The 23,368-nt window shown below is 45.1% G+C and overlaps 1 protein-coding gene across 2 annotated transcripts in view; it reads right to left on the bottom strand.

Moving 5' to 3' along the window:
• The window catches only part of LOC140686864 (trafficking protein particle complex subunit 9-like), a 146,516-nt gene that overhangs the window by 32,486 nt on the left and 90,662 nt on the right, over positions 1-23,368 (bottom strand). Inside the window, exons 11-12 of one of the 2 annotated variants that reach the window (XM_072942039.1) lie at positions 16,339-16,910; positions 786-873 (exon numbers count right to left, since the gene is read on the bottom strand). In XM_072942039.1, coding sequence (XP_072798140.1) covers positions 16,586-16,910 — 325 coding nt within the window. In that variant the 3' untranslated portion in view covers positions 786-873; positions 16,339-16,585. Of the gene's footprint in view, positions 1-785; positions 874-16,338; positions 16,911-23,368 lie in introns of those variants that run through there. The other variant, XM_072942040.1, reaches the window with a different exon arrangement.

The raw sequence follows: 23,368 nt of genomic DNA, 5'->3' as shown, positions 1-23,368 counted from the left end.
AACACATTTCATCATTCATGTTGCATTTAAAAATCTGAGGTACATGTATCTGATCAGAAAAGCAATTCTGAGTAATAGTATGTTACAATTCAGTGCCAGTTTGCTTTAGAAGAAAAGAGAAAAGTTACTGTTTCTAATTCTGCACAAAGTTTAAAGAACCTCCCTGCCTCTATCTCCTCCCATTTCCTAAGCTCATGCTCCCTAATCCTTCTGAAACAAGTATGAGAAAGTCTTATTCCCAATATGCCAAATGACAACTGAATATCAATTTATTAGTGTAAATATATGCCAACACCTTGAAATGGAGGAGAAAGGTATCAGAAGTCTATATGGAATTTCTTTCTACCTTCCTGAAATCACACACACCAACGTTCACACAGACACAGACACAGACACAGACACATACCCCCTGGATTACTGGGCACTTCACAAGCTTAGTACTTACAACTTGTAGAAGGTAACTTTGTAGTTACTTTAAAATACAAAACTGTCAGCTTTTGAAAGCCTTCATCATCTGCTAAACCATCTAAATATCAAAGAGACCCAATTAGCCTTCTCTGTAGAATGTAATTTCCCTTGATGGCAAAACAGTCTCTAAGAAGTACTGGATCAAAGATTCGTGTTTATCACTACCTATGATCGTTTTTAAGCACATTAACAGATTCAGAAATGTATGTCTCAAAAACATTTATTCCTATTGAAATAGTATACGTGTTCAATTGTCTATACAGTGACTAGGTCCCATGATGGTGCTTAAGAGCTATTTTGTGTATAGCAATATTTACCTTCAAGTGCAGAAAAGGAGGGTGTGTATTACTCAGTTGTAGAGCACCTGCTTAGCATGCACAATGTCCTGGCTTCAGTCCCCAGTACCTCCAAAAAAAATAAATAAAAATAAGTGCATATTTAAAAATAAGAATAAAGTTATAAAAAATGCAGACTAAAAACCACTGCAATCTAGGTGCTACAATTATACTAAAAAAACAAGTGTTTCTATCAAATATTAACTATATGCCAATCACAGAGACAACCAAAAGTCACACCTGAAGCATCACGTGTGATTCTCAGCAACCCTACTAAGTAGACACGGATGAGAAACCCGGCTCTGCGGATGAGGAGACGGAGCTCGGAGGAGCCGGGGACGCTGACTGTCCTGCTCCCCGTGACACCGCGTCAGCCCAGGGCAAGCGCTGACAGAGCTGCACTGAGGGGACACCCAGCTGCATGGAACCTTGGGGCACTGGGGAGTCCCAGAAAACACTAAAAACTTTTCAGTGAAAAACCAGCTAAAATATATTACACTGTGCTGCATCCTTTAAACAGGGAAAGTGACTGAGACCTTTTTGATGCCTCCGTGTCCTTTCTGCCATTATCAGTTACTTGCCCTCACAGTGCGACCAGTGATGATCTGGACCCCATATGAAGTGCACTCAGATGGAAGAGCTTTTAAAGCTGGTTTATGAAGTTTGTAAGACTGTCTATGACTCACAAAGGCGGTCATTCATCACTTCTCACCGGTGTGGACGTACCACCTGAAATCACTCCTTTCTGCTTTTTAAAATCCCTTCATCTACTCCAGACTTTTCAACAGCAAAGAAGTAGCTCAACCACAGACAGTGGACAGCTTTTCACCAAATGGACTCGAACAGCCCATCTGACAACCTGGAAGCCCTTGTCTTCTATTAAACCCACTTCCAGGTACTTCATCATTTTCTGATTGGTGGACTCGGCCTCTGACTGGCCTACTCAGAGAGCTCCCAACCTCACATCCAGGGGTGGGAGAGGACCATGCTGTTGGGGGAAATCAGTGAGGAAGCTGGACATCCTCCAGCCACGTCTGCACGGGTAGAAGTGCCTCAACGTGCTCAGAAATTATACCGTCATCATCCCTGGGCTCCCATGGACTGGTTTCACATTAACCAAGCTCATGAGACACTGATGCAAGGAAACCAGAAACTTAAATTTTTAATGTAACAGAAGACGTGAATCTATGAACCAGACTGAAATATCAGAGTTCAACCATGAGTACATTTTCTCCTCCACGGCCCAATCACGGGCAGGCAGTCACATGGCAAGCATGGACAGAAACGGAGCAGGAAGGGTTTCTAGATTAATTCAATGGACTATATTTCTATTATACGAACAGATCTACTGCCCAGAAGTCAATTAACGCCAATCACGGTGCACTCTCCGTGGACAGCGGCCAAGAAATGACTATGAGCTCCTGTGTAACACTCCTTTCCCTGTCCTTTCTAGGCTAACTGATGCACAGAGGTATAAAGATTCAGGGATGTCGATAATGCTAAACACCCAAAGCCCATCTCTGGGAACCTCAAAACCAGACAGCCAGGGTTTAAATACCAGCTCTGCCAATTACTAGTTCTGTGACTTTGCCAACTTAATTACCCTCTGTGTGCCTCAATTTCCACACTGTAAAACTGGGATAACAATCAAACCTTCCTTACTCGCTTGTTGAGAAGATTGAAGGATTCATTTCTGTAAAATGCTCAGAAAAGAATGTAGCACATTTTGGGTGTTCAACAAATGTCAACTTAATATCAAATTGTTTTACAAGTGTCCCCTCTAATCATCTTATCTGTTTCCTGGCTAGCCTAAGTCCCAAATAAAATCCTTATTTCTCCTTTTACACACTCTTGGGGAGCACCCTTATGTTCCATCCAACCACCTGTTTAAACTGAGGGAGTGGATGTCTCCTAACCACTCCTCTGGGCCATGGAGGGTGCTTCTCCCTTCACACCCCTGGCCCCTGGCCCACAGCTAGCACTCATTACACTAACAGAGTGAGGTGTGAGTCCGGGGAGACAAGCAGGGCATGTGAAACCCTTCCTTTCACTCCAGTGTTGGTCACCATTGGGAAGCACGCGGGATGCTCAGCTCCATGTCAGGAAAGCCCTGTGCATGAAAGGGCAGGTCTTCTCAAGGGAAGGCTCGCTGTGGCCCAGAGCTACATGGGACAGGGTGAGTCTGTATTTCTGGGACACAGTATCATGACACGCATTTTCCCACAGCCTTGAAGTTCATGGAGAACGTGGCTTCATCAGTAACAAAGAAGACATTTATTGCCTGTCTACTCTTTTGTGTCATCTCTCAGTAGGCTGCTGGAGACAACATATGTATAAGTATTGGATCTCCTTAAACCCCAAAATATATGAAGTAACAAATAATTCTGTGGCTTAACGTTGGTTTAGGGCGACTGTGTAACAGTTCTGACTCTGCTGATGCTAAATTATGGGTATAGGAACTATGGAACCTCCTCAAATATCTTTCATCATAAAACCATCTCTTCTTATTTTCCTGTTTCTTAGTAATTGCCAAAGACTCTCAAATGATGGCTTCACACAAAACAGCAGCTAAAGTTTAAGAGCCCTCTTGACATACACACTGTGGTAAACACTGCACATAATTTCTAATTCTCACAATTCTACAAATCAGATACGAATGTCCCCATCTCACAGACGAGGGAAAAACTCAAAACGAACTGACTCAGGCTCAAGTGGCTCAGTGGCAGCGCGTGCAGGCAAACCATATCAAAAACTACACCTCTTCGTATATGTACCAAATCTCCTACCACCAATTAACACACAGCGGCGGGGTCAAAACTCAGGGAACTCAATACACTTTTCACCTTTAAGGTCCTCCAGATGCCGCTTCTAGCTGTTTTATAAAATCCCGGCTCACTGGTTTCTAACACTAGAAGAAAAGCCCGATTTTGCTATTGTTTGCACAGCAAGTCTGAAATGTTCACAGTGAGATGACAGAATAAATCTAAGATATAAGCAGAATAACTTTTCCAGTTAGACAGACATAATGGACATTGGGCTATTCTGAAGCATTAAGTAAAGTAATCAAAATAAAATAACGTTGTTTAAGCCTCCTTTTACAAACAGGAAAGTTAAGACTGTAAGTAGGTGCAACAGTGCCACCTATGGGTAAAATGACCTTCCAGGTTACCAGGAAAGATGCAACACAAAAATTGCCTGTAGGATCAGTAACGAGAATCAGATAAATAAAACTTATATAGCACATGCTGCACTTTGATTCGGGGGAAAGGAGGGATATTCAGTATTTAATCTGATATTGCTAATACTCCTGAATATAAACAGAAGATATAGGCTCATGGAAACTCATCTTAGAAGAGGAAAGAATCCAGTTCAGCCACTTCATTTTACAGGAGGGGAAACTGAGACATGGGATCTGTCCTCCTGGCAATCAGCAGCAAAGTTCTCCTATGCCTCATGTCTTGCACTGTAGCAAAAACCAACAGATCTGTACTAGGCCTATATTCATAAAATTCACGTTTGTATTTTTCCAACAGTAGGTTATCTAAGTATCTTGCAAAATACTAAAAGAGCCAGGATATCATACAATTTTGTTGCCATACAAAAACATTTATTTACATAATAAAACAGCATGAGCTTTATTCTCTCTATTAAAAAAGTGACATGTCAAATCAATGTTTTGATATTTTAAACCTGTTAAGAATGTAGAAAAAAATCAAAATTTTCTTTAATCACAAAATAGAGGAGTTTATTCCCTGAAAATGATCAATATGGATTTTACTAAACTTAACGGATCTGGTCAGAATCCCACGAATTTAAATGTCTGAGTGGATGGTTACACGGCAACATAAATTCTGATTTGTAACAATACATATTCTGTGTAAATAATCTTCAAGGTCATCTGATTAAGGCAATTTAACTAGTCCCTGTCTCACTAGAATGATACAGATTTCATTAAAACTTCATACTACACCAAAAAAAAAATGAATCCTTGTTACTTTAAACCATATTCAAATATATCATACAAATACATATTGAATATGTATCAGAAATAAGCGACACTCTTTAGCATTCAGAGTTGATCCTTCTAAAATATCTGTCATTGTGACAGCACACTTTTATTAAGCACCTCTTGGGTTCTTTGTATACAAGGCATCTACCTCTCACAGTCAGACAAATTAAACGATATTACTCAAATTTCACAAATGAGGAAATGTACATAAGCCATGAATATAAAGTACATATTCATCAACAGGAAAGAAAAGAGTAAAGACTTTTCTTACAATATTCACTGACAATCTTTTCTTCCATATTAAAACTACATAAAACCAATTCAGTCTTTGTAAGTGTTTCTGTCAAAAAGGGCCACAAGAGAAAAACAAGCAACATCATTAGCAGTGGTTGGACTTTAAGAGCTCACTTCTCTTTTGCACTATAATTATTTTTAATGTTTTGTTTTTAGTGCTTACAGAGCACTAAAATAAAAAAAATAACTTTTTATGTAATTACCTGAGAATTAAAAATTTGTGAAAATGAACAATTTTAATTTCTGCCACTCTGTCTCAACTTCTCAATGGTGTCTCTCCTTTCAAGGCCTCATCAGTCTGAGGTCACTAAACTCGGCCGTTTATGGAGTCACAGGTGTTCGGGTAACCACTTAACGGGAGGCTGATAAGAGGAGCAATTAAGAATGCATTCTGTGCAGCCTGGGTTCCAGCACCGAGCTAGCCACAGCCTGCTGCGTGTAATTGGGACAAGCTGCTCCATCTCTCAATCCCTCAGCTGCAAAAAGGAGACACTGATACCTACAATCAAACACCTGCTATGAATTAAAACATGAGGAAAACATTTTAGCCTTAGGTAGGTGTCCACTCACAGTGAGTTTGGTCATTATGATGATGAGGATGGCTGTTAACAAATTAAGCTAGACCAAACAGGAGAAATCCCCTTAAAGGAGAAACATTTTAAGTCAATGAGCATTTCTTTTTGGATGAATTGCAGAATATTCTAATGATTTTTTAATAAACCAAATTTTGTCCATTAATTATAGATTTACAGGTTCATGGACAAGTCTCCAGAAAAAGAATTAGACGCCTCTTACCTCTGTAAACTAAGAAAGTAAATTTTAACAAAAATCACGGAGGAGATTATACCTCATTTGGGAGAGTAAGTGCTTAACATGCATGAGGCACTCAGTTCAGTCCCCATTAACTCCATTTAAAAACATGGTTTTTTAGGAAATGGAAAATTAAAGCAAAAAGATGGAGGAATACAGAATTTTTTAGAGACTCATCTCAGATTTAAGATGGGGAAGAAACCATCCATTTCTCAGAAGAAATCTTGAGGACTATGTAAACTGGATCTGAGATGTCTAGCCCTTTAACATTATTCAAGAATTCATATTACCAAGTCTTAAAATTACCTGATAACGCACAGTGGTGATACTGATCATAACAGCTTCCATCACGGATCGAGCTCCGGCTAGGACTGCTCTGTTCTGACATCTCTGCCCCTCAGGCCTCACCAGGCTGAGAGCACTAAATTCGGTCATTCAAGAGCATCTTTTGTAAGTCCTCCATTTGTGCTTCTGACTCTCCCCTCACCAGCTCCTCTGAGGGAAGCACTGTTATCATCTTTCCCACTCACAGATAAGGCCACTGAGGCACAGAGACTAAACTCGTTCCAGGTCACATTGGCATTAAAGGAATTCTGTATTTCTGCTGTTTGCTTTTGACAAAGGAATCTGAGATATCAATTCAAGGCAGACTGTTAAATAATCAAGTCTGTCAGGTCTTCACCTCAAAGAGCAGATAGTATAAATTCCTGATGTAGGATGAGGCTGCCGCCACAAACTGACTCAGCTTGAAATTAATATCCAAGATGAAGCAGCGGATACACGTAAATATTCACGATTGTCAAGTCTGCTCACGGGTCTGGGCCCTTCACTGCCTGAACGGGGGTGAAATCCCCACCCGTGTCTGGGAGAGATGCACGGTGCTTCCCAGGCTCAAACAGGCTTCACGGGCTATTTCCTCCCACAGACTGGCCTCAACGATTAAAAGCTCTCAAGGTTTTTACACCATGCAAAACAAAAAGACATTTCTGCAGATGGAGCACTTTCTTAGGCTTAAATCTTTTTTTGCCTACACTCACCCAGGGGGAAAAAAGAAACATGACTCTGCAAAGTCCCTGACCCTCACCACTCACAGGAGTAGAACAGCCACAGCAGAAGATGGCTCTTCACATTGCAGGATGAGAACAAAATAAAGATGCCCCAACAACAGGCACTCCCAGACACAGCGCTCAGCAGTCTTCTGCAAACTCACGGTTGTGTAGCACCCATCACCTTCTATTTCCAGAACACTTCATCACCCCTAAAGAATCCGCCTATCACTAGCAGTCACTCCCTAATCCCCCTCCAACCAGCCCCTTCCAGCCATCACCTGCTCTCTGCCTCTGCATGTGCCTTTTCTGGGCATTTCAGATCACTGAAATCAACAATATTTGACCGTTTGTGTCTGCTTCCTTTCAATTAACAAGCTGTTATCAAGGCTTGTATATTTTGAAGTGGTATCAGCATCTCTTTCTTTTTTTTTTTTTGAAAACGTTAAAGATTATTAGAAGGTGGTAAGCACTATCAAAAAGAGTAGAGTGGAGCATAAGTGATTGGGTTTCAAAGGGAAAAGTGTGGGTTGAACAGTCAGGGTGGACTTCCAAAAACAGGTGGCCTTTTTCATTTTCCTCTTTTTTTTTTCTTTTTTATTCACTCTTACGTGTGAATAATCTTCCACTACATGGAGATACTACATTCTGTTCATCCATTCAGCAGCTATTTATGGACGAGTTCCAGAAAACTGAGTGTAAGAGTTGACTAGCATGGATGGCATTTAAGCAAAGGGCAAAATGTGCTTTCAAAAAAAAGCCAACAAACAGAGGCACAAGGAAATTCAGTGCGTTTCTGAGCAAAGTGCTTGCTTGCTTCGGCAGGACTACCGTGCAGGACTGTGGCGGATATTGGCAGGAGTCACGGTGTGGGAGAAACATGAGAAGACTCCCCACTGCAAGTAGCTCAGTCAATTCTCCTCCCTCATCCTGTATTGTTAGAGCAATGTTTCTAGGTTACTCTTATTTCAAGTAATAGCACTTTAACTGCACATCTGATCATCTCCATCAGACCACCTTTCCTCCAAGCAACAGAAAAGCATTCAATGACCTGAGCAGCTCCAGGACATAATGGTGATGGATTAGGGAGTCCTGCAGCATTCCAGCCTGCAGGCACAAACCCCACATGTGCCCTGGTGATGTCCAGAAAATAAAATGCATGGAAATATCTCACTGTTTTTACACGACATCTGCCCTCAATTTGCCCCAAAATCATGCTCGCAAAGCACTAATCAACCCTCTCAATACAAAAATAAAAAAGCTAAGAAGGCAAATTTAGGCTCTTTCATTGAAAACCAGCAACCATCACTGCCAGTATCTGAGCTGGAATGCTCCTGACTTTGAAAACCACTGCGCAGTTACTTTTCAAGCGTAAAACTCATATATGTATTCCATGTAGATGATATTGCAGTAGGATTTTTCTTTTCAAAATTTCCACTTGCAACATTAGCACAAGAAAGTTTATGTATAGGCTTTAAAAAAATCAATTATCCTCCACTTTCTTAATTTTGAACTAATTATTATTTTATAAATGTGGCTATGCTGCGTATTATAAACCGTTTGATTTCTGAAAACAAGACCTTTATGACCTCATTATTTCAGAGAAAACTTTAACGATTCTTTGAGAGGTGGGGCCTGGGGCGCCCACTATCAGCTCTTTAAATACTGACAAGGATGTGCTATGAAGTAATGCAAAGGCTCTAACTCCACATTAGCTCAGAAAGCAAAGAAACTACACCAAAGACTTCCTTAAATATTTTATATATTTCTATTCTTTTGAATATTAAAGTTCTTAAATGATATGATTTTTTTGAAAAAGACAACAGCTGTATTAAATTTCCTCTCACCAAGAAAGCAATCTTTATGAAGTAAAAAACCCCTATGGAAATCGAAATGACAGGACGTTTCTAGCTAAGTGAACATCCAGATCTGAACACAAACCTAAATCCGATCAGATCTCACTCGAAGGAGCTCTACAAAGTCCTGGGCAACCCTGGAAATTAGCTCTTTTGTTCCAAATGTTGGCTGAGCTAAGATCATCACAATAGGCAGGGAAGGAGAGAAGAGGAAAATCCACCTGGCGGCCTACATCAGTTTTCTTCCAGCCACAAAATGCCTCTAGGTCGGCCCGCTAACAAGTCCCCCAATAAGGAAAGCCGGCATCCACACTGCCCCTGCCATCCCCAAGTAGCCCCGATGCCCATATCCCAGCCTGTGAATGGTCTTCTAATGATCCCCCAGTTGGTGGCACCCACCCCCTCTTTCCCGCTATACAAACACAGAGAGCCACGGCAGCCTTCCCAAATCACAAATTTGATTACATCAACCCCCACTTCAAACCCTTTAGAGGCTCCCTGTTAGAGTTCTAGCCCCACCCCAGACCCTGCTCGCCCATCCTCACCTAAGTACACAGGTCCCCAGTGACCACAGGGGCCCCTGACCTGCTCCTACTTCCCACTTGCTCCAGTCTCATTTTGACTGTTTCCCAAGGAAGCCTTCCCTCCCTCCAACCTCCACAATTTGTTCCTCTCTTCCTAGAACATTCTAGGCTAAGTCAACTTCTGACAATGCTAAGCTCTCAAGAATCAAATACATTTTGCTTACTAAAGTGGCTACACGCTCTCTCCCCTAGACTCACAGAAGTGCACGTGTAATGTATAAATGAATGACCGGTTGGGTCTCAAAGGGACAGACATACCTGCTCTCGCCCGTCCCGATCCTTCGGTCTGTAGAATATCAGAAGCAAAACCAGAAGTACCTTTCCTGAGGGTCACTTCTGTTGACACCCTTCACTGCCTACTGTGTCAGTTCTAGTAAAACTCAACTTCTTCCAAAGCCCTACATCCCGGACTCTCTCCAGTGTCCTCCCCAGCAGGGGCTCCCTCCACCCTGGACTGCACAGGGCACTCTCCCCGGGTGCCCACGCCAAAAGCCTCCAGGCCTCTGCCCGGGCTGCACCTGCGATCTGAGACACATTCTTGACTCCTTCTCCTGGCTGACTCTTACTCTGTCCTCACAACTGAATGTAGAGCCCATTTCTTCCAGGAATTCCTCTCCGATAATGTCCTTTAGGTCTTGTCTGGTCTCTATCTATAGCAGCAGTACATGGTGACCAACTGGGTGTTTGCCCGCTCCTTTAAGACCACGAACACTTGGGAACCACGTGGGAAGGAGTGAGAGATTACAAGACGGTTGAGGGAAGCAAAAAGCAGAAATCACAGTCCAAGTCCCAAATTCAAGGATACTTTCTCAGAAAAAAGTATAAACTATTTCACACGTGTGCAATTTGGCTACTATTTTTGTGGCTTGGGGACAGCAAGAACTTGGTGTTCTAGTCCAAAACCTAGGTTACATGCAAAGAAATGTATATATTCATATCCAAAGGAAACAAGAGCTGCTCAACAACAGTTTGCAGTTAGAACTGAAAGGAACTTTGATAAAGGCAATCTCTCTCTCACTCTTCTTTCTTTTCTGGCATCATATAATTTTAGAAGTATTTGCGTGACTAACAGACGTCTACAGCCCGTGATTCTGCACTGAAGTGTTTGGGGCTGAGGAAGCCCAGATTACATTCACTCTGTAAATGCAATCACACCAACACACTGATAGGTGCCGTGTGGTGAAACTGATGTTCCAAAGCAGGCAACCTTATTCGGTAAGAGAACTCTAAATAGAAAGGAAGAAATGCAATGTCCTATACTGAATTTCATTTGCTATATGGGCCATTAACTGATAGTATATCTTGACTAATGAAACCCAAAAATAAATTGTCAATGTCGGTTTTCTTCATCTGACCATTTTATGCTAACTTCGGATATTAAATCCTCACTCCATACGGAAGCTCAGGCCTATGCTGCAGCACAGTTACACCCCGTGGAAGAAAGCCGACCAAGGGAGAATTGGAGAGTTTCCCTTTAGAAGCTGCGAAGTGTGGTTTTACACCTGTATATCATTTGCAACCACATCATCGACAATGGAGTTAGACGTTACCTCTGTGGGGCGAAAAGCACTGCATGCTTCAGAACCATCAAAGAACGCTGAGCTTTGTGAAACAGTCCTGAGGCACTTAAATCATACTTTTTCTGAAAGGCTCCAAATCTGACCCACTTCACCATTCCAGGTATAACAGGGAAGTACTGGAAACAGTAGAGAGAACATGCCCTTGAAGTCTGACAAGGCTCTGCTTGAATCCTGCTACAGCATTTATCAACCGCTAAACAAACCAATTCCTTAACCCCTCTGAGAAGGCTTCCCAATCCCCAAAAGGGGGCTGTCAGCGCCCACCTGGGAGTCATGGATGTGAATGAAACACGCAAGTAGGGCGGCCGACTGCTACCTGACACGGGGCCTGGCTAGTTTCGCTCCGCTGCCCTTCTGCCCCTTTAAACTTGCACTGATCCCCCTGGTAAGGATCAAGTCCCCGGAACAGACTGCCCGTATCTTCTGTGTATCCCTGGATACATGACTTACACTTAGGAGGCCAGAAAAACAACTGCCTCCTCCCAAGTCACTAACAATATTCTTAAGAGTCTGGGTATTTTTAACTCTATTTTTCAGGGAGACTATTCCAGAACTTTCCAAGCACCATTCTCCAGGTTGGCTCCCCTCCCAGTGCCCATCCTTCTTACCTCAGATCCTCTGTCTGACTGCCTCCTGTTCATGGGAAAGCGAGTCCGGTAGGGTGGGGACTCCCTAGGCCTCCCTCCCTCCCTCACAGGTGACTGTGAATACCTTCTCCCCACTCCAACTCCAGCTTCTGAGGATTCTAACCTTCCGTATCCTGCAGCCTCTGCACCTTCCTAAGACGCACACGTGGCCAAGACTCTCCCTTTGGATTTCTTTCTGGCTGGCCCTGCTGACCCCCAGGCCCCTTAAGGATAAATGGGATTGCTCTGAAAATGATAAACGCCGCTGGCTGACACACCAAAGCTGCGTGGTCTGGGCTTACCTCCAACCGAGGCACAGCCCTCCCCTCCCTCAGCCTCAGTCTGCAGCTCTCGAGATGATCTAATTCACATGCAAGGCTGTGAACACCAGCTAAGAATGACGACTCCCAACTTGTATCTCTAGTCCAGCTCCTTCACCTGAGCCCCAGTCTCATAGAGCCGAGTGCCTCTTTGAAGTCCTAACTTGGATGAAAAATGGCATCTTAAAAATGCCTCATGTCCACCATTTACTCTGGAATTCGATTCCTGGCAGGTACCTCCCAGACTCCCCATTTTAGTAACAGCCTCAGCACCCACCTAGTTGTCTCAGCTCACATTCAATTTCCACTGTTCCCTCCCCCCGGCCCTGCCCTGGAATCAGTCCTTTTATTTTCGCCAATAAGCTGATCTCAAGTGTGGTTTTGCAGGGACCATGGCCGGAAACACACAAGCTCACAGCATGGTTCACTAACAGTCCGCCGTAGGGTGCTCCCTGGAGGGGGAGGCATCTCCTGCCGCTGGTCACCTCAGAAGGCACTGGATTCTCACACAGGAGGCCCAGGAGAAGGGACTCAAGATTTTCCCGTGGTCTGAGCTTTGAAGGGCCCGAGGTCTGGGGGAGCTCCTAATTAGCAGACACACTTGCCAGTGAGCAGATGAGGATGGGGGAATCCATGCAAGGCTGTTATCACTCCAACTCCTGGGCTCTCGGGAGCCACGGGAAAGACCTGTGTCCAGTGTACAGCCCAGCCATCACAGATCCCAGCCTGCATTTGCCAACCCGGACAGCCTAGACTCCATCTACTTGCGACACTTACTTCTGTTCTGTTCCCCACCCAGAATGTGATGGACTCATTCAGATATTCTGGCCTGTCTCAAGCGAGACAGATTCAGTGAAAAATGAAGTGTCCACATTTGGACCAGAGCATGAAAGGAGAAACAAGGCCTCATGGTCAGCATGATGGTGGTGGCCACACCCTTCCACCGGGTGAGATGAACCATGGTGAGGGTGAGAATCCAGGGTCCTAGGTCGGCCAAATCATCTTCCTTCACGGTTGTCTGGGGTGTTGGAGACTGACTACCACAAACTAACGACACGGCTGTCAGTGGTGGATGTCAGCTGCAACAGAAACGGATTCAACTCTTTACTGCCAACATGGGTTAAAAGTAAAGGCCGGGGCAGGGAGGTCTGCACGGCTGCTGAGGCAAACCACAGACCCAGCTCTGAATGCCCACTGGCTGGAGCAGAGAGGAAGCTACGGCCCTTTTAGCTGTCCCTGTGTCCAACAGATCCAGGTGAGCCAGCTACTTAGGAGAAGGTCATGTTGTCCTGATACCCAGAAAAACCAGCCTCGTAAAGGGAACAAATAGTGTCATGGATTTTAGACCCAATTCTGCCCCTTTATGAAGGCAAAGTAAAGTAAATGGCACGGGGAAGTTGAATGCAAAAAAAAAAAATTAAAGAACCAAACGGTGACCGCTTCCTCCAACAGCGTCCCCTGCAGCTGTCACCCCCGAGCCGGCCACTTCCTCACCAGTGACCGCTGGCCAGGAAGCGCCGTCACGCACGTCACACAGCGACAGCCAGGAACCGCGTGCCGAGCACGTTTGTGTAAAAGCAGGAATCGAGCAAAATGCTGCAGAGTTTGAGCTTACAAGTTTAAATACTCCATGAAAAGAATCCCTGAGCAGCCGACTAAATCAATTCGCATCTTACTTCTTCAAAACAATCAAACAAATTTAATAAGGGCGCATTTGTCACCAAATAAAAGGAGGACCAAACAGGTCCCTCAAAGCAAGGATTTTAACAGGTATCTAACACCAGTGGGTAATGTGCTAACAAAGCAAATATTCCAAAACATTAGAAAATACAAAATGACTAGGATAATACATGGATCAAGACAGATATTAAGATTTTGCTTTTTAAAGCGATGGAGACAGTATGGAGGGCAATCTGGCTATTTCCAATGCAGGGTGTGCACAGCCCACATTTTCAGATGCAACAACATGCTCACTGGGCAGTACAAATGAAAAAGGAATAAAGAAAAAGGAAAAGAGGAACAAGAGAAAATTAGAAACACACAAGAACAAAAATGATTTTGACAGCATGTACAAGAATTTACGTGAGTGTGTGAGGCCAGGGACGAGGGGATGGTGAGACCCACCCTCACCCCCTGCTCCAGGGAAAGCAGGGACCTAAGGGGAGCGGCGCTGCCGGGGGACCCCAACGTGGTCAGCGCCCCTAACCAAAATTCCACCTACAAGCTTCAAGGCAGCTTTTGAGCTACAAATTGTGGTCGCATTTCAGTCTGGACCGTTTTACTCACTTCCACCAAGAGTAGCAGGAGAGAATTAGGCTCTGCTCCTGTACCAAAGAATTGTTTAAATAATTAATGACTGTGGAATACTAAAAGCAACAATGGGGTAAAAGTGACTGGAGGAGAATGTGCTTGACCCGAGCTCACTGGCCGCGTTATCTCACTGACGTTCAGAAGCTGGCTGAGCCCTTATGGTACCAGAACAGACAGACCCAAAAGGAGGGAGGTTTAATGCGCTGCTGTATTTCGATACTGGGAGCCATGCCTGGTACACGAGGTTCTGGGTAAACAATGGGGACAGTGTCAACCACTGTGGGCTAATTACACATCCGGATACTCCGCCAAGTCCCAAGGGCAGACTTCAAAAGACAAAAACAAGCTGGCATTCTCTGGTGGGGCTGCAGACTCAGAGACAAGCATTTGTTGAGCAAAAATATCACCAGTGCCTCCTATGACAAAAGAGGAGGCACTGGCGTGGGGGCTGGGGCAGGGCTCCAGGCTTCCACTGCTCACTCACCAGTCTGTCCAGGGGGAGAAGTGGTCCCTGCTTATGTTGCACTGATGCACCTACCTTGACTAATGCCTGGGGCCTCAGCAGGTGTTGACAGGAGAGGTGAACGGAGCCAGACTTGGTGTAGCACGGTGCTGGCAGCTATGCCCTCAGCAGTGCCCAGGATCCTATACATGCCAGCTCATCTTAAGAAGCAGATGGGGAGTGCGGGCATGTAGATCACAGGGCCCTGAGAGGACAAGTACAGATCATGGCTACAGCATGCCTCTCCCCTTCCTTAAGTCATAGAGGTATGTCTGGGAGGAACAGAAAATTCATCCAGAGCCCGCTACATTATCTCTCGCAGGTGGGACTCGTGTCCCCTGTGCTTCTCACTCACAGGGCTGGTCTAGACATTCTTTTTATCAATTCTCTAGCATCTTCCCCTCCAACTTACCAACAACCAGAGAGTAGGATCTGATCTTAGCTAAGTTCAAGAGTCACAGAGCACTTCCTTCACAGCGGGCCCAGAAACATGTGCCAGGTTCTCCGACCGTCACCTGTGGGACCACCATGAGCCCTCTCCAGACTCAAGGACAGAGGCCGTAGGCCGGGGGAACACAGCTTCCCTCACTCTCCCCAGCAAAGGTTTCCACGTCTCGGAAAAGGCATCTCACCCTCTTCTGCCTGAGGGACAGCACAACAGATACACCGGGAAACAGAGCTGAAGTTGGGGGGGTAGGCAGCCCAGAAGAGCTCGTCTGTACTTCCGAGGCAATGTGGGGCCGTTGACTTAATCACAGGGAAAAACTGAGAATGAACATTTCCCTGCTCTGTCCCATACACCGTGATACGCCTTTCCCTGCATAAGGAGTTCATTCGGAAGTCCCCGGCGGTGTTTCTGATGTCCTAACTTGGCATGGAGGCTGTCGGGCAAGAAGAGAGGGCCTGAGCAGAATAGGTGCTGGGCCTGGGAGGCAGGAGACACCGGCTCAAGCCCCAGCTCAACCAGCTCCTCGTTCCGCCTCTCGGGGTTCAGCATCTCATCTATAAGCAAAGGGATGAGACTGTCCCAGGACAGGCTGCCCAACAGAAATGAAATGAGAGCCATGTAAATAACGTTTCCCATTTGCCACGTTTAAAATGGTAAACAAAGAAACAAACCAACAAACAAAAAACAAATACTAGAAACTGATTTTAAGAACAGATCTTACTTAATCTACTGTATGTAAAATACTATCATTTTGACATGTAATCAATATAGGAAGTAAAGAGATAGTTTATATACTTTTACTAGACAAGCCTCAGTGTCTGATGTGCATTTGACCTAGAGCACATCTCAGCTCAGTCCAGCCTCCTCCCCAGTGCTCCTAGCATCAGTGGCTTTGGCTACTTTATTGGACAGCAACCCCAGGGGTCCCACCATGGTCATGGCTGTAAAGCGGGAGTAAGTGTCCACATTAACACTAAAAGGATCTCTCTGAAACAAAGGCGGATTCACTTTGAAATGTCTGGAAACCGGTGGGCTGCATCTCCATCCCCCCTTGGCTACAAGACAGACTTCTTCCTTGCTGATCCCTTTCTGGATGTAGGGAAGCAATCCGGCACAAAGCCAGGGTGGACTGACCTCCAGGTAAACTTACCTGCTGTCTGTGTCCAGTCCCATGAAGTCCTCCTTCTCAAACGGGATGCAGGGGAGGGGGATCTTGTCCCCAGAATTCTTGGGGCCACCATCCAGCCACTTGGAATTGAGCAAGATGAAGAGTGACTCAGTGAAGTCCTCGATCCTCTTCTCCACCACCCTGCAGTCCTCTAAATTTGAAGGCAACGTCGGTGCGCGGCTGCTCGACTTCCTCCACATGCAGTACAAAGACAAAGAGCTGAGAGTCATTATCGAGGTGCCATACAGCTCCTCTGCACGTGGAGCTTCTCCAAGGCCTTGGCAGAGAGACAGTCGGTAATGGTGACAAGGCCCACGACCTTGCAGTGTTTCTGGAAGACGCTCCACCCATTCTCGGGCACATAGCGGTGCCTGTAGTGGATACAGAGTGTCCACTGGGAGCCACATGGGCTGATATGGCTCACCGAGGTGAGTAGCTGATAGATGCAAAAGAAATTCTCCTCTGAGATGATCTCCATGGTTTGGACTACAACGGGAAGAGTCTGGTGGTCCTCAGCACACTGCACGTAGTCAGGGATGCTCATGTTGCAGGCCCTGCCGAGACAGGAGAGGAGATCGAGGTACATACTCTGCTGTGTGCTATGGGCCCATCTGGGTTGCGGTGACCTGGTGTGTACCAGACAGAAGGCAAGGGAAGCCAAAGCAAATCCGGGGGTACAGTTTGTCCTCATAGTCTGCACATGGCTACTGTAGCTCGGATCACATTACCCAGCTTTTGGTCTAGGCTTCCTGCCTCTGCAGAGAAAGGTCATTTCTTATTTTCTATTTCCAAGCACCTAGCAAGGCCCTGATGCAAAGTCACTGCTCAAAAATGCTGAATAAAGAAATGAACAAAGGAAATGCTTCCCCAACCCCCTTCAGCAGAATATAAAGAGAAGGACCACAGTAGGATCAAAAGATCTGGATTCCTATTCAATTTATTTGAACCACTTAGCTTCATAGTAATGGATAAGAAAACTTGCCTTGGGGTAGAGGGTACTGTTCATTGGTGGAGCACATGCTTAGCATGTACGAGGTCCTGGGTTCAAACCCCAGTACCTCATTTTAAAAAATCAAACAAATAAATACACCTAATTTCCCTCCTGAAAAAGTATTTTTTAATTCAAAAGTCAAAAAACACCTTGCAATTGACACAACATTGTAAACTTGACTATACATCAATTAAAAAAAATCCATGCCTTGCAAGAATATATCTGGATTACGGATGTTTGCAAATGTAAAATGCCTAGGGTACCACCTGCATAAAAAGTGGTGACTGTACAATTGTACTATCCCCCCTTTATGAGCTATTCTTCCTTTGGGGGAGTTATAACCTCTCAGAGCTAATTTTCTCAGTTTAAAAAATATAAATATTTCCTGGTTCTCAGTACTGCTGAAGAATCAGATAACCCTAAGAAAGCATCTGACCCACAGAATTTACTCAATAAATGTTTCTTGAATGAATGAATGAATAAACAAGCAAAGTGAATGCTGCTCCCTGCCAAAGACCATCATAATGATACTTCCTGGGAATCCCAAGCCCACGTTCACCAGACTCTGCACTAACAATGTGGGTGACCTGGGCAGGCCTGTGTGCTTCTCTAAGCCCCAATTTAATCGTGGATAGAAATGAGGGCAATAACACAAACCTCAAATTGTTAGTGAGTCAGTAATGAATTGTACCCCAATATTGCAAGATGGAACCATTAAGGAAAACTGGGCAAAGAGTCCATAGGCTCTCTCCATATTAACTCTTACTACTACATGGGAATCTACATTACATCTCAAAATAAAAAGTCTAACTTTTTAAAGAGGTTTTCGAGGTTAGGTGAGCTCACTGTCTCAAATAAGGAACACACAGTACAAATAGGACAATGCCCAGCCCATGAGATACACTCAGTTAACATTCCCACTGAGCCCACTAGTCCCTCCAACTTCTAATGGTGTCTACTTCCAAGAGCCCATGTGACCATCCTTGTTCTAATTTTCTATTTGTAATTTTTTTCTTTTCATTAAATAGAAACACCCAATTCCATAGAATTCTTACCAGATATCATGATGGCAGCCCTTCAAAACCTGACCACAGAGATCATGATGGCAGCCCTTCTTGGTGAAACAATAAAATGAATAGCCATTTTCACAAGACCTCTGAGTAAATCTACTAGGGAACTTCATCCTGGACTGAGGAAGAGGACTGGGGAGGAGGGGGCATTCAGGGGCACAGAGAATCATGGGCCACCTGTCCCACGATGGACTTTAGACTCACCCTCACCCTTCAGGAACTACTAAATACACACAGACAGAGTGCTATGGACAAGATTTTTTTTTTTAAACAAATCCCTGAATCCCTAGCAGGTCTTGTTTCTACCCATACACAAATGGCTTATGTGCATAATGTTTCACAAAAGCCTTAAAATATTATCACCCCAACTTGACACATCAAGAAACTGAGGTAGAGTAGTTTATCACATTCTACAAGATTAGAGAGAGGCCACGTCAGACACCGTATTTAAATCCAAGCCCCTGCTCCAGTGCTCACACTAGAAAGTGTGACATACTGCCCCTTTCCTGCCCTCTCCCTGCAATCAATCTCTGAATAGTCTTTTCTGTGTCACCTGGAATCACAATCACATTCATTTTCCACAAAGAGCTATGTCACTCCTTGGAGGACTTTTCAAAATCTAAAGGGTTGGTTTGAGAGGAGAGATATGCATTTTCTGTTTCTCAAAGGAAACATGGCTTTAAAAGAAACTGAAAAGTAGTTATCTAGTCTAAGCCCTCATTGTGCAGAGAAAGAACCGGAGGCTCAGAAGAGATGAGGAAAGGGCCTTATTAACAAATATTGCCTCAGCGCAGCACCAACCCAGACCTGGCACTTCTAGGGGAGGATCTGGAAGGCCCAGGAGAATGAGTGTTAGAAAACAGAAAGAGAAGAAGCATACAAGGCCCCGTCTCTTCACCACCATAACATGAATTTCCACCAAATTACCCAGAATGGGTGCAGCCAATATTAAGTTTGTCAAAAGAGGTTATAGAATTCTCAACCATAGTGGAAATTCCAACATTTACTGTGCTTTTTTCCCAGTTCAAGCATCAATTCAGTGGGCACTCTGTACCAGGGACTACACGAGGCCTGGGGTTCTCCCAAATACAGATCTCTATTACCACGTGTGCAAACCACATTAAGGCCACCAGAAGAAAAGCGCCCACAGATAAGATGGAATTACTGAAACTGAAAGCAGCAAAAGAGCATATATTACTAGGAAAAACGGTGCTCCTAGTAATGGACTCATGGACATTGAAAGCAAACTGTGTTTAGCAGGCAGGAAAGGGGGGATTAACAGATACAAATTAGTAAATATAAAATAAATGACAAGGACCTGCTACATAACACAGGGAACTATATTCAATTTCTTGTAGTGATTTATACTAAAAACAATCTAAAACATATATATATACATATGCATATGTTTATAACTGAATCTCTGCTGTACACTTGAAACTAACATTGTAAATTGACTACACTTAAATAAAAAATAATTTTAAAAAATAAGTAAAAATAAATGCAATGCCATTAAGAAAAAATAAAAGAACTCTCTAATCCCCTTAACTGTAGGTGGTCGAGAAATCTAGCTGCAAACACCAAGTCCACTGGATCACTCCAGCACTGGCTGTCACTCTTTCTGACCATCAGTCACTTGCTTCACTGAGGTTACTTTTCTCTTCTGCGAAAGGCTACAGTTGCAACTAACGATGTATAGAATCTCATCATCCACAAGCCCAAAAAGTAGTGAGGACTTCACATGGGCCAGGCTCTGGTCAGATGAAAAGATAGGGTCCCAGATATATTCATCGGTAGAAGAAGTTTATGCCATAAAGGTATAAATTCTTCCTGTTTTGATAGACAGATTCATTTCAATTCTGGTTAGAATTCCTACCAGATTTTTCTTGGAATATAACAAGTTAATTTATGGTCAGGAATAGCCAAGAAATTTCTTTAGAACCACCACTTGGGAGGGGTGGATAGGTCATTCATTTCCACTGCTCTTTCTGAAGTGATGAAAACGTTCTGGAATAATAATGCATGCACCACTGTGAATATGCAAAAAGCTGCTGAATTGTACCATTTAAATGGATGGAATTCATGGTGTGTGAACTATATCACAATAAAACTGTCCTATGAAAATTATTTCTTGACAATTATTTTTCAGTTTATACACTAGTCTGTCCCACAATTTAAGAAAAACAAAAAACCTAAACAAGCCAAACTATGCCAGGAGCACTTTAGGACTGCAATATCCCTGGGTCTCCAAGGCCTCTGGTGGTGCTGTTCCTGTTAACACACACTAGCTGGGCTGGGCTAGTTAGGGACTGTAACTATCTTTTGAAAATCGAGGATCACTCCTTTCACCCTGGGAGAGGGAAGGAAGGAGGATGTCACAGCCTCATGCCTTCAGCACATTTTTAACAGAACCAAGCCCTGCTTTCACCACTGCAATCCCTCTCACTATAAAAACACGTGACATCAACAAGCACCTCCATCATAACACCTGAAAGCGTTCAAGGTACTTACCTGCTGCAGAAACATGGAGGGGGGAGACAGAACCTCGCTTAGCAGTGACGCTCCCTTTTCCCAACTCCACCAGGAGAAGCTGGGCGTTAGAGCCGGAGGCTTTCAGCCCAGGTAGCAGCGCCCACGCCACAGAGCTGGTCCTCAGGGAGCGGGAAAGGGAGAGCAGGGCAGCCCCGGGGTCGCGGGGCAGGGAAAGCGGGGAGGGGGACGCGGGCTGCAGCCTCGCTCGGAGGACAGCCCCAGCCACAGTCCCAAGCGCCCGCCCCCGTCCGGGTCCGCAGACCCCGCCCGCCCGGGACACAGCCCGCCCAGGGGCGGGGACGGGCCGCCGGACGAGAAGAGGAAGCCCGGGAGGAGAGGACTAGCGGGAGGGAGAGGTGAATGGGACGCCAGCCGCGGACTGAGGGGATCCCGGCTGGGTGAGAGGTGGCAGGTGCACACCAGGCCCTGGACACTGTGGCAGGGGCGCCGGGGCAGGTGGCGCTGGCAGAGGGGTCCGGCCTGAGCAATTCATCTGAACACGGGCTGACTAGCGCCCTTGGGGTCTGTGACAGGCGGACCGCCCTCCCGCAGCCGCCTGACCCCTTTCCTGGGAGCCCCCCACCTTGCACTTCCACAGTCAGAGGCCCCGGCCCCAGGCAGGAACCAAAGGCCTACCGGGCGACGTAGTTGAGAAGACTTTGGGCCCGATCCCCGGCTCGGATATGGAGCTCCCAACCAGCGGACCACTTGGCACTGACTGCGCATGCGCAGGAGGGCCAGCGATCCTCTCTGGGTTCTGTGAGAGAAGGTGGGACAGGGAGGGAGGGAGGGAGAAGATGGGAGCGGGTGGAGAGGACGGGAAAATTGGAGAGATACAGATGGACAGGATGAGCAGAGAGAAGGAAGGGCTCTGGAGAAGGGAGGGTCTTAGCGGAGTTGGAGAAAAAAAGCTTTACCTCTGGGGCACCCCAAGGCGGCAGACCTGCCTCTGTACCCTTCTGTTACCCTTCAAGCCCCACAGCTCAATTTTACCACCGTGATCCAACCCTCCGTCCGATGCTTCTGCAGAAACCCTAGGGAGATCACACCCGTTGCCCCCACACGGAGCTGGGTTTTCTGTTGCTCTGAGAACCAAGCACCCGCAGGTGTTGTCACTCAGAACTACCTTGGGAAGAGCACATATTCCCCTTTTACACGCTGGGAAACAGGCAGGCAGGATCTCTGCCTTAGCTCCACTGTCCCAGGTGTTGGGCTGGCGGGGAGCGGGATGGTACAAGATCAGAGCCCCAGACAGAGCAGACTGCCTGAGTGTTGGTGCATAGTCCCCATTCCTCCTGGGTAAACCATACCCCACCCTAGTGGAAACATCAAGGGCTCACGGTAGTTCCCTGGGTGTGGGAGAGCTGTCCTCATGTGAAGGAAAAGTCCAGCTGGGCTAACAAGCTAAGTCACTAATCTAAGTGTGATAAGTGTCAGTTTACTGATCTAAATTATGCTGGGCTATCTCGTAAATCTGAAGTTTAGTGTCAGTTTATTGGCCTAACAACCTAACTCGTAATTCCAAGCTCAACAAGTGTCAGTAATGTGATCTGTTAAAAATTGATAAGCTCCAGTGTACTTATTCCTTGCTTTTTGTTCTTTGAGCCTTATTGGCTAATCCCCCCTTACTTGTAATTAAGCCTTTAAAACCTCATGTGCACGTCTGGAGGTACTCAAAACTTCGGAGCCGAAGCCCCTCTGAGCCCACCGGCATAATAATTCTGAGTACTCCAACACTCCGATTGGTGCTTTTTTCTTGGCTGGCCTGTTTCCATAACACTCAGCTCCAGTGCCCAGCTTTCTAGGTAGATAGGAGTGTTACCAAGTCCAAATTCATTCTCCTCAGTGCAGGACAGGCCAATAAGTTGGGAGACCAGATGTTGGGGCATGGAATAGCAAGTTTCTGTAGACCTAGATGGCAAACTAATGTCCTGGAAAACCTTCTCCCCAAGTCACAATTCAGGCTCCTTTCCTATGTGCTTGGTTAGTGCAAACTTCTTAGTGTAGGAATTCCTTCTTGTTAGAATCCTTTGTTCTTGCAGCTATCTGCGTGGGTCAGATCCCTGTAAACCTCCAACAAAAGAAACGTTATTTTCTATTCTGCAATTTGCTATCTTTTAATGAATGAAAAAGTGTTAAATATCCTTAAAGGTCAGAGCCTTCAGAATAGGGTCTCCTGTTTATTTCAGGCTCTAGGCAACATTGTTTTACAAGCAAGATGAAGCCTAGGTGACAGAGCACAGGGTTAAATTCAAAGGAACAAATCTAATATGGAGTCAGATTTGTTCAGTTCTATTACCCGGCCAGAAGCCACTTGAGGATTTAAATCCGTTTAAGTTAAAAATAACTAAAATTTTAAAGGAATTTACATACATAGGTGGGAATGTGCAAAGCATATCTGGAAAAGCACCCAAAGGAT

This window comes from Vicugna pacos, chromosome 18 (genome assembly GCF_048564905.1).
Source record: "Vicugna pacos chromosome 18, VicPac4, whole genome shotgun sequence".
In the NCBI taxonomy this organism is placed as follows: Eukaryota; Metazoa; Chordata; class Mammalia; order Artiodactyla; family Camelidae; genus Vicugna; species Vicugna pacos.
Note: the sequence above shows the minus strand (reverse complement) of the source record. Positions and strands in the feature narration are given on the sequence as shown.